This window comes from Trachypithecus francoisi, unplaced genomic scaffold (genome assembly GCF_009764315.1).
Source record: "Trachypithecus francoisi isolate TF-2019V2 unplaced genomic scaffold, Tfra_2.0 Lachesis_group18, whole genome shotgun sequence".
NCBI lineage: Eukaryota > Metazoa > Chordata > Mammalia > Primates > Cercopithecidae > Trachypithecus > Trachypithecus francoisi.
Window position 1 is genome coordinate 6,087,881 of NW_022681463.1, and position 12,760 is coordinate 6,100,640.

Genomic DNA, 12,760 nt, shown 5'->3' on the forward strand with positions numbered 1-12,760 from the left:
TTTTGACAAAATTCAACAGCCCTTTATGCTAAAAACGCTCAAGAAATTCGGTATTGATGGAACGTACCTCAAAATAATAAGAGCTATTATGACAAACCCACAGCTAATATCATACTGAATGGGCAAAAACTGGAAAAATTCCCTTTGAAAACTGGCACAAGACAGGGATGCCCTCTCTCACCACTCCTATTCAACATAGTGTTGGAAGTTCTGGCTAGGGCAATCAGGCAAGAGAAAGAAATCAAGGGTATCCAGTTAGGAAAAGAAGAAGTCAAATTATCCCTGTTTGCAGATGACATGATTGTATATTTAGAAAACCCCATTGTCTCAGCCCAAAATCTCCTTAAGCTGATAAGCAACTTCAGCAAAGTCTCAGGATACAAAATTAATGTGCAAAAATCACAAGCATTCTTATACACCAGTAACAGACAAGCAGAGAGCCAAATCATGAATGAACTTCCATTCACAATTGCTTCAAAGAGAATAAAATACCTAGGAATCCAGCTTACAAGGGATGTAAAGGACCTCTTCAAGGAGAACTACAAACCACTGCTCAGTGAAATCAAAGAGGACACAAACAAATGGAAGAACATACCATGCTCATGGATAGGAAGAATCAATATCGTGAAAATGGCCATACTGCCCAAGGTTATTTATAGATTCAATGCCATCCCCATCAAGCTACCAATGACTTTCTTCACAGAATTGGAAAAAACTGCTTTAAAGTTCATATGGAACCAAAAAAGAGCCTGCATTGCCAAGACAATCCTCAGTCAAAAGGACAAAGCTGGAGGCGTCACGCTACCTGACTTCAAACTATACTACAAGGCTACAGTAACCAAAACAGCATGGTACTGGTACCACAACAGAGATATAGACCAATGGAACAGAACAGAGTCCTCAGAAATAATACCACACATCTACAGCCATCTGATCTTTGACAAACCTGAGAGAAACAAGAAATGGGGAAAGGATTCCCTATTTAATAAATGGTGCTGGGAAAATTGGCTAGCCATAAGTAGAAAGCTGAAACTGGATCCTTTCCTTACCCCTTATACGAAGATTAATTCAAGATGGATTAGAGACTTAAATGTTAGACCTAATACCATAAAAACCCTAGAAGAAAATCTAGGTAGTACCATTCAGGACATAGGCATGGGCAAGGACTTCATGTCTAAAACACCAAAAGCAATGGCAGCAAAAGCCAAAATTGACAAATGGGATCTCATTAAACTAAAGAGCTTTTGCACAGCAAAAGAAACTACCATCAGAGTGAACAGGCAACCTACAGAATGGGAGAAAATTTTTGCAACCTACTCATCTGACAAAGGGCTAATATCCAGAATCTACAAAGAACTCAAACAAATATACAAGAAAAAAACAAACAACCCCATCAAAAAGTGGGGAAAGGATATGAACAGACATTTCTCAAAAGAAGACATCCATACAGCCAACAGACACATGAAAAATGCTCGTCATCACTGGCCATCAGAGAAATGCAAATCAAAACCACAATGAGATACCATCTCACACCAGTTAGAATGGCAATCATTAAGAAGTCAGGAAACAACAGGTGTTGGAGAGGATGTGGAGAAATAGGAACACTTTTACACTGTTGGTGGGATTGTAAACTAGTTCAACCATTATGGAAAACAGTATGGCGATTCCTCAAGGATCTAGAACTAGATGTACCATATGACCCAGCCATCCCACTACTGGGTATATACCCAAGGATTATAAATTACTCTACTACAAAGACACATGCACACGTATGTTTATTGCGGCACTATTCACAATAGCAAAGACTTGGAATCAACCCAAATGTCCATCTGTGACAGACTGGATTAAGAAAATGTGGCATATATACACCATGGAATACTATGCAGCCATCAAAAAGGATGAGTTTGCATCCTTTGTAGGGACATGGATGCAGCTGGAAACCATCATTCTTAGCAAACTATCACAAGAAGAGAAAACCAAACACCGCATGTTCTCACTCATAGGTGGGAACTGAACAATGAGATCACTTGGACTCAGGAAGGGGAACATCACACACTGGGGCCTATCATGGGGAGGGGGGAGGAGGGAGGGATTGCATTGTGGAGTTATACATGATATAAATGATGAATTGATGGGTGCTGACGAGTTGATGGGTGCGGCACACCAACATGGCACAAGTATACATATGTAACAAACCTGCACGTTATGCACATGTACCCTAGAACTTAAAGTATAATTAAAAAAAAAAAAAACTTATTTTGAAAGATTAAAAAAAAAAACTATTATGTTTTAGTTTTTTTGGACATTATTCTTCATTTTGGAAACAGATGGAAAATTTTAGTCAGCTGAGATGGAGAGAGAAGACCATTCAGCCCAAGGAGTGCAGGGCAGAGGTGAGAACAGCTGAGCTCTGCAGTCCACACAGAGCATCTATTGGTAACAAGTTAATGAATGTCTTGTCATAACTGAATTCCATTTGTCACTGCACATGTGAACAGATAGACGTCATTACCTGAGTGGTGTGACTGTCCCTGTGTCTCTGAAATGTTGAAGTCCCTGTGCCACTTATAGACAACCGTGAGTATCCATCTTCTTCAGGCAAACCTATTGAGGTCAACACAAATCAGGAGTTAAGCAGCGTCTCCTTGTTCCAAATAAAGTAAGTCATGCACTCATTACAATAAACTAGAATTGTTATCTTTTACAAATTGAAATGATGTGCCTCAAACACAAACTAAATACTAAACTTTGCAATGAAACATGGGCACGCACAGTATTGTGGCAGCTTCATTTAGGAAAAGAGGGCATATCCTGCCAAAAGAGATACAATCATAATAAAGAAATATGTAATAATAGCACAAAAGTGAGCAGACAAGTATTGGAGGGGATAAGGGAAACTTCCAGATACTGAAAAGGTTTGAAGACGCGTCCAGGGTCAGTGACGGGCCCACTGAGTCGCTGGGGTGACTGCAGACAGCAGAATGTCGCTGCCATTCATAGGACTGCAGGGAGACGAGGAAGGGATTCGAAGTCAGAGCATGACTAAGCCTGTGTGTCCGATGAATTCCACTGGCTGTAGTTCATTTTGTGCACAAGGAAGCAAAGAGATTGGCTGAATTTCCACGAGGAAAAGGTGGGGAGAGCTGCTGATTCACAACACACCAATTCATGAGCAACCATGTAGAGGAAGTTGTAGGTTTATGAAACTTTACATGCCCTCCAACAACATGAAGTCGCTATGAGGCACCAAATGATTTTATTAATTATCCTTTATGATCAAAGCAGTTTCCCACCCTCTGCACTATTGGCATTTTGGCCTGTATAATTCTTTGCAGTGGGGTCTGCCCCACGCATTGCAGGATGTTAAACAGCATCCCTGACCTCCACCCACTAGATGCCAGCAGCACTCCCATTTGTGGCTCCCAGAAATGTTCCCAGACATTACCAAAAGTTCCTTGGAGGGCAACGTCATCCCCTCCTACACTGGCTGAGAACCACTGTGATACAGGCATCATGCATCACCGAAAGTGACTTCGATTAATAAACATGAATAGACAAAAAGAGAAATAAGAACCCAACAAAATGAATTCAACTCAGAGAACTTTAACTACTGAAGTGATTACTACTCCCCTCTGAAAGCATAATTAACTAGCACAGTGTAATTGATTAAACATATACATGATTCCTAAATTAAAAATCATTAGACAATCAGTGCACACTTTTCTGATTATAGGAGAGAGTTCCTCAGGGAAGTCTACACAATCCTGTCAATACATAACAAGTCCTTCCCAGTGATCTTGTTACATGTCCAGATACCTTGGTATGGAAAAGCTAACTTCATGAAGACTGGGCAGACAATGGCCAGAGAACAGATCTCAGCCACAGGCAGCAGCAGTAGACTCAGGTGCTACGTGGGAATAGTGTCCTTAGACACTGTGGTAGCAGGACACAGGAAAGGCTCCAATCACAGTGAGTGTTGGAGCAGCCTGAAGTTCACACAGGCAGACGGGAGCATGGCAATTCAAGATCAGGCACAATATGAAATTTCAGGAGACTAGATAAGGCAGATAGTTGGAAAGAAAACGTGTTTCCAGGTAGTAGAGCACAACAAAGGGCTCGGGATTCATGTGAAGGACTGCCTCTTAGAGGGGAATAAAGGATGGGGTGCTGGGATGAAGGGGCCAGTTGACAAGCAAGAGAAACCTTAACTTCTACAGGAACCATAAAGAAACCAGTTGGCCAGGAGAAGACAATTGTGATCCATTTTTCAAAACTAAATTATAAATTAGAAGTTGGGGATGGATGCAGTGGCTCACGTCTGTAATCTCAGCACTTTGGGAGGCTGAGGTGGCAGATCACCTGAGGTCAGGAGATCGAGACCAACCTGGCCAACATGGTGAAATCCCATCTCTACTAAAAACACAAAATTACCCGGGCCTGGTGGTGCACACCTGTAGTCCCAGCTACTCAGGATGCTGAGGCAGGAGAGTCGCTTGAACCTGGGAGGCAGAGTTGCAGTGAGCCAAGTTTGCGCCATTGCACCCCAGCCTGGGTGACAGAGTGAGACTCCATCTCAAAATAAATAAACAAATAAATAAATAAATAAAATTAGAAGTTGGATCTCAGAATCAAAACAGAAACTCAATTGAAATGGTACAAGCTCAGAGCCGAATCGACAGTCTGCTGAGCACCGCACAGAGTCAATTAAACTAAGGTTAAAAACATTTATGAGCAACCTCTGCATAAGGCACTGGGAAATATAATGAAGAATGAATAAAAGTCCCCACTCTTGAGGAAGTCATAATTCAGTGAGAATGACACTGAAGCCAAACACACAGCAGCATGATTTCAGGATTAAGAAGAGTACAGGTCACGTTGAACAGGGTCTTGGAGAAGGCAAGCATTTATTCTGATGGCAGGGACTAGAGGAAACTTCATGGTGGTGTTGCCAAAGGACCCGGGCCTTCCAGGAGGAGGAGAATTGTGGAAGGTGAACAAAGTCGAGAAGGACATGCCTGGCTGAGAGTACCAATGTGATAAGGCAACAAAACACAAGGACGCTTCGTGGAAATGTGACCACACTTTGGAGACGAGAGGTAGCACTGCAGACTTCCCAGAAGAGACAAGCTGCCATTTTATCTAAGTCATGAGTTCAAAGGTATTTCATTCGTAACTGTTGACTACAGAAAGGATGGGTCCCAGAACCTGTGTCAGGGCTCCACAGACAGGGACGGATGCAGTGTGGGCAGGTGCTCGCATGCAGGTGTGGAGGGCCAGGTGAGGACAGTGGGGAGGGAGGCAGGTGCATGGGTGCTGGGGGAGACTGGCATGTGGAGGAGGGGGTGGGACAAAGTACTGAGCCCAAGAAGTCAGAGGGAAGGGGATTTTGGAAGGTTGTGGCAAACAGGCCAAGGGTCCTCATCACGGCCAACTCACCAACGTTGTGAGAACTGGAAGGGGCAGAATGACAGCCAGGAAGCGCCAAAGGTGTGAAGGAGGTTACACGGCAGGAGGGTTTTTGTTTTGTTTTGTTTTTTCCAGCACAATATTTTATTTCGCTGCCGTATTAGAAGCAGTACCTTTTTAATGCAAATAATTTTAAAATGACATCAATGGCACAAACCATGAATTAAAAAAAAAACAGATTCATATCTCTATATAAACATTAAAAATAAACATATTGATGATGCCCTAAAAATAAAATGTGTATTTTAAAAGAACAATGTAGAACACTGAAATATATTAAATAAGAGGCTTTTTAATTCTTAAAACATCCTACAGATCAAAATAAAGGACCTTCTCCCAGATATTAAACAATGGACAAATAATAAGTTTAGAAAATAAAGGAGAAAAAAATGAATGACTAATAAGTAATACACGTATTCAATTTCATTAAGAATTCCAAGTAATGGATATGAGACTACAGTAACATTCATTTTATCTATCAAAATAACACGGTTTTAAAACTTTTTATTACAAACATTTCAGACATAAAGAGAATATGTAGTGAGACTCCATGCACCTATTCCAAGCCTTGGGGCTGTCAATTTTATCCATTTTTATCCATTTTTTATTCATTTTTCACTTAAATCCCAGAAATCATGTCATTTTAGCTGTAAATATTTGTACATGTGTCCCTAACTGACAAGAACTTTTTTTTTTTTTTTTAAACATAGCAAGGATTTTCTCACACAGCTAACAGGAACATTGCTAAGCAAAGGCCCCCAGCAAAGTCCCACAGTCTTGTGTGGGTAGAGAATCCCGTGGCGCATTTTAACCAGAGTGAAGACTCCAATCGTGTTGGAGGAACATTTAAAGTGAAGATAGAGCTCTTTATCTGTGCCTTCATGAAAGGGTGGAATTCCGTCCGTGAAGACGCTTCTGCACATTCTGAGGAGCCTCCTCTGCTCCTCGTGCTGCAGCAGTCTTCTCCCCAGACCAGGCTTGGAGTTAACAATTCCCAGCTTAGAGATTCATGTGTCCCTTGCTGAATATATTCTTTCCAGGGTCACAACAGTGTGCTTCAAAAAGTTGAGCTTTTGGTCCATTTGATACCAAACTATTTCAAAAAGCCATTCTTGCCCAAATGACAGCAAGTCAAGGTCTTCTGAAACTGCATCCAGTCTACCCTGCCCTCCAGACATCCAGCTCTTCTGCTCAAAGAAAACATGCAGATGCTCGGGGAAGGAGCGCCCCAAAGCTGATCTTCATGGCCTTATGGATACGCTGTGGACACTCCATAGAACCTGCCGTTGTTCCTTTAAACTTGGGTGGGCAAAAGTCAAAAAGGCTTTGGCCTTGACTGAGGGTTTAGCAGGAAGAAGCAGCCTCTGCTCTTCCTCTCCTCCTGAATTGGAGGCTGCTCAGAGCACTGAAAATGAAACCTTCCTCCAGGACACAAGGAGGAAAGGCTTTTAGGACATCCTCATCACTGTGATGCAGACCTGGTCCCTGGAGTTCTGTGTGATTTTTTAAGTAATTTTGAAAAGTGAGAGACGCTGGGGCCATGAGGTCTATATGCAGAGCCCAGTGGGTTCATGCAAATTCTTATAAGAAGACAAGAATGAGGGTCAGGTGTGGTGGCTCACGCCTGTAAACCCAGCACTTTGAGAGGTCGAGGCAGGCGGATCACGAGGTCAGGGTATCAAGACTATTCTAGCTAACACAGTGAAACCCCATCTCTTCTAAAAAAAAATACTAAAAAAATAGCCAGACGTGGTGGCGGGTGCCTGTAGTCCCAGCTACTCAGGAGGCTGAGGCTGAAGAATCACTTGAACCCAGGAGGTGGAGACTGCAGTGAATCGAGATCGTGCCACTGCACTCTAGCCTGGGTGACAGAGAGAGACCCCATCTCAAAAAACAAAACAAAACAAAACAAAAACCAGACAAGACAAGAATGAGACAGAGACTTTCCAGGGGGTTATGGCACTGAATTTCACATGGCTAACCAGTTGGAATCTGTTAGTCAAATCTGTCATTTTGTAGGGACCCAAACTTGTTTAGTCAATGGCAAGGGGGTTTGAATTCTCTTTTTACATCTGTCCAGCTTTCCAAGTATTCCATTACCTTTAAATTCACTCCCCTCTTGATTTCCATGAAATTGGACATCTGTCTTCTATCTCTTGAGCATCTATTGCATGTCTCCATTTCCACCCTTCTCAATGTAAATTTCTCCAAGTTTGGCATTCTACATTGTTTAGTGGTCATATTTCTTTTCTTATTCCTCTTTATTATTGTTCTTCTGATGCTACAAATAACCATCATGTCTCCAGCTTCTTTGAAAATTCTGGCTTTTCTCTTCCCATCCTGGAACCCTGGCCTAAACTCCAAACCTGTAATCATCATTTATGGAAAAATCATCCATAATCAGAAGTCCTTCTCTCTGGAGCTCCAAATCCGCTTATGGAATTAACCTCCTTTGGGAACTGCCCTTCCCTTCTAAAGACTGCAGTATTCTCCCATCATTTGCCTCAAATTCTTGGAGTTGTTCTTGACACCTTCCACTTCTTGACTCCTATACCAATACAGTCTAATACTCTTGCTTCATGTACAAAACCTGTCAAGGCTTAAGTGAATGAATTCAAAACTGGCACCCCCAAACTCAGTTTCCAATTCTGTTGTTCACCCTGGATAGTACAATCAGGTACACTTCTCCAAAACAGCAGACAGTACTCCCTCAAAACGATGGCAACCCTTTCAGATACATTCTTTTTTTTTTTCTCTTGTTTTTTCATTTTTTATTTTTTTCTTGTTTTTTATTTTTTTTGAGACGGAGTCTGGCTCTGTCGCCCAGGCTGGAGTGCAGTGGCACAATCTCGGCTCACTGCAAGCTCTGCCTCCCGGGTTCACGCCATTCTCCTGCCTCAGCCTCCCGAGTAGCTGGAACTACAGGTGCCCGCCACCACGCCCGGCTAATTTTTTGTATTTCTAGTAGAGACAGGGTTTCACCGTGTTAGCCAGGATGGTCTTGATCTCCTGACCTCGTGATCCGCCTGCCTTGGTCTCCCAAAGTGCTGGGATTACAGGCGTGAGCCACCGTGCCCAGCTGAGACACTCTTTAAATTGGCATTCATGGCTCTGTAGCTCCTACATAATTGTTTCTTTCCTCTCTTATTTACTCATCTATTCTATCAGAGAAGCTGATTCACATCCTGCCACAATACACTGTGCAGAAAATTCCTGGAAATGTGCTCCCTTCTTTTCTGATTTAAACACATTTTGAAAGTCCCAACCTTCTCTATGAAGCATCCTTAGCAATCCCAGCCCAGCAGAATCATCTCTTTTATCTATGCAGAAAGTAACCGAGTAATCATTATTTATGGGATTCGTTTGACATTTATTGCTGACTGCCCTATTTTGCAGTCTCCTTGGTATGTATTTTCAGTGTGCTCCGTATTTTCACTGTTCACACAAAGAGGTCATCTTGTGGTGCTTACGTATCATAGGGCTCCCATGCATAACACAAAGCCTACATGCGACAGGTGCACTTGGTGAGTGTTTTGATTGACTAATGTGCACCTCTCTCTTCACTGGGTTTCCTCTTGCCATCCTGCCCTTCATATTATTTTGAATCCTCCAACCTCGATATTAAATATCCCCTGAACTCCACCCAGATATTCCTGCTTCTAGTCATCCCAGAGACTCCAAATTGTAATGTCTGTCTTTGCCCTGCATACCAGCATAAGCCATCAAAGTAACATTGTATATTTGGCTGTACACGTGGGCATTTGTTCTCTTTCATAAAGCACTGATTACTATTATAGCCTGTATGGTTTCAGAGAAACGAATTCACTGCCTTGCACCTCATCTACCTCATTCATGCAATTGTTGTTTCTGTTGGATAAATCCTCATGACTCTTCTAGCTCTAAAACACGTAACACTTTATGAATAACTGTGTATGGGTAATATTTCTTGAGTATTAACTTTCTGTTAAATATTGTCGTATAAAATACAGCAATCCACGAAGTAGGTGCTTTTATTATTCCCATTTTTAAGACGAGAAAATTGAAAAGCAGAGAGGTTAAGTAACTTGCCCATAGTAGGGGAGTTAATAAGCATCGGAGCTGAGCTTCAAACCCAGGCAGGCAGAATGATGCCTTAAGCACTGGGAACAACATTCCGCAGGCTGGAAAGAGTAGAGTGAGCATTTCAGTCTGTTCCTTTTCAACACTGACTTCTCAACTGCAGTGGAGAAAAGGTAATTAAATAATATCCACATTAGAAATTATTTAATGTGACTTTAAAATGCTTTTAACTAGAAGGATGAGTGGGGCAGGGTTACTTGATGCCCCAGGAGTTTTCTTTCTTTGCAAAGGTAACTTCTATTGCTTAAAATAGATGATTTCAACATATTCCAGATTGTCAAGTGAGGCTTGCTTCCTTTTCTCTGGCTGTTAGACTTTCAGTCAGACAAGAGTATGAGTTCCAAAGAACGTGTACAATTTCCATAAAGAAAGTGATGTTGGCCAGGCGCAGTGGCTCACGCCTGTAATCCCAGCACTTCGGGAGGCTGAGGCGGGCGGATCATGAGATCAGGAGATCAAGACCATGCTGGCTAACACGGTGAAACCCCATCTCTACTAAAAATACAAAAAATTAGCCGGGTGTGGTCGCGGGTGCCTGTAGTGTCAGCTACTGGGGAGGCTGAGGCAGGAGACTGGCGTGAACCCCGGAGGCAGAGCTTTCGGTGAGCTGAGATAGCGCCCCTGCACTCCAGCCTGGGCGACAGAGTGAGACTCCATCTCAAAAAAAAAAAAAAAAAAAAAAAGTGATGTTGTAAAATATATATTAAAGACATTTATGGACTCCCACCAAAGGCTCCTTGACTGGTGGATTGGATTGATTTTGAGGTGTGGCTGATGGAAGCCCTTCTTGGATGTTCCCAGAACTGGTGTGGTTTGGTGCTCTAATGGCCTAAGTTCAACAAGGCGCCAGAGTTCATGCACAGAATGCAGATTTTGTGGTCCTGCAAATGATGCCCCCCAACCTTTTGCCTTCGGAAGCCTGTATTCAACACAAATAACCCTTATTGTGCATTGAGGATGAACATAATGCAAATTAAAAATACACAATTTGCACAGAATGATAAATGTAAATGCAAACGCAATGACTGTATTCTTTCATTGCCATTTTTCCTGATTCCCAGCCATATTATGTATATTCACTTGACAGCAAGAAAAAAAATAATACTGAACATAAAATGCCCTAGTTGGATTTTTTTATATCTGTGTCCCCACAAAATAAACATCTTTATGTTCACAATATTTTGTTTGATAAAGCTAAAATGTTCTAACACTAAAAACTGCTCTCTAATCTAATGATAAATAACCACAAGTCCAGGGAATAATTAAGTATACAAAAAAAGATCCAAGCTTGCGTTCACATCAGTAAAAGGATGGCAATTAAAGTAAGTGATAGCTATAATTACCCACACATAACTATATTTCAACAAATGAACAAACAGATAATTATTTCTGGGAAGCAGAGGTAGCATGCAGATACTGGCATTCAAAAGAGAAATGTTTCCTAGAAAATAACACTGTTTCTGATTCAATTTGAACTTTAAATTATTTTAAACATTTGTTTTCATCTTGTGCCCATATTTAGAAAGTGCATTGGCCGCCCTTTGTAAGTTATGAACCCCTACTAATAATTGCTTTAAGAGTTATCATGTTCATGTATATATCACATGCTGCACATGTGTAATGTTTGTTCGATTTCTATAATACTGACTGGGCAGTTTTTCTGACTCTGCCCTCTGGATGGGATTTACTGTTCCTACGTAACACACAACATTGTTTCAATCAGTAAATGCTCACTGAGGGCCTAAGTATATAGAGCCTTGTACTGGATGTTTTAAAAATCATGGGGAGGCCGGGCGCGGTGGCTCAAGCCTGTAATCCCAGCACTTTGGGAGGCCGAGACGGGCGGATCACGAGGTCAGGAGATCGAGACCATCCTGGCTAACATGGTGAAACCCCGTCTCTACTAAAAATACAAAAAACTAGCCGGGCGAGGTGGCGGGCGCCTGTAGTCCCAGCTACTCGGGAGGCTGAGGCAGGAGAATGGCGTGAACCCGGGAGGCGGAGCTTGCAGTGAGCTGAGATCCGGCCACTGTACTCCAGCCTGGGCGACAGAGCGAGACTCCATCTCAAAAAAAAAAAAAAAAAAAAAATCATGGGGAAAGTTCCAGGCACCCAAAAATTCATGGCGCTCACAAGAGTAGATCAGCATAAATGTGTTAAGTTGCTTTGAAAGATTGAATTTCCAATTGAAATAATTTTCCTTTTGCACATATAACTCGAGATTTTCCAGTGGTTTTTAATTAATGACAGCATAGAACCAACTTTATTTTAAAATCCGTAAGCATGTTAAGGGAGAACACAGCAATCTGTGTTGCAGGCTTCGGCCATACACACTATCTGTTACGTGCTGAAGTTTATAACCCTGATACTCCCAAAGAATTCATATTATTAATTTCATGGAGCCTTTTCCACAAACATCTCCATTTTGGTCTAGAGGGTTTTTGTTTGGTTCTTTCGTTTTTGGTTCTGTTTTGATATTTAGAGTAGCACTTGCAGTTATTTTATTACTATTATCAAATTTTTTAGGATCATTTCCGAAGCTGTAGTTTTTGCCTTTTGCCTCAAAACACGGAAAACTTAAATATTTTGGTGAACAGAAGTTCCTTTTCTCCATCTCTTTCTTCCTTTTTTTTTTTAATTGCAGAACTCTAACAACTGTGTCCGGAATTGGTGGGTTCTTGGTCTCACTGACTTCAAGAATGAAGACGTGGACCCTTGCGGTGAGTGTAACAGTTCTTGAAGATGGCGTGTCCGGAGTTTGTTCCTTCAGATGTTCAGATGTGGTGTCGGGAGCTTCTTCCTTCTGGTGGGTTCGTGGTCTCGCTGTCAGGAGTGAAGCTGTAGACCTTCATGGTAAGTGTTAAAGCTCTTAAAAGCAGTGCGTCTGGAGTTGTTCCTTCTGCCCTGTGGGTTCGTGGTCTTGCTGGCTTCAGGAGTCAAGTGGCAGACCTTCGCGGTGAGTGTTACAGTTCATAACCGCAGGACTGACCCAAACAGTGTTCAGCAGCAAGATTTACCGCAAAGAGCGAAAGAACAAATCCTCCACAGTCTGGAAGAGGACCCAACCTGGTGGCCACCCCTGGCTCCGGCAGCCTGCTTTTATTCCCTTATCTGGCCATGCCCACATCCTGCTGATTGGTCCATTTTACAGAGAGCTGATTGGCCCGTTTTGACA

The 12,760-nt window shown here is 42.1% G+C and overlaps 1 protein-coding gene across 1 annotated transcript in view; it reads right to left on the reverse strand.

Moving 5' to 3' along the window:
* Positions 1-12,760, reverse strand: part of MYO16 (myosin XVI) — a 569,170-nt gene that overhangs the window by 45,249 nt on the left and 511,161 nt on the right. Inside the window, 1 exon segment of the mRNA XM_033177288.1 lies at positions 2,513-2,604. Within this exon segment, the coding sequence (XP_033033179.1) occupies positions 2,513-2,604 (92 nt within the window).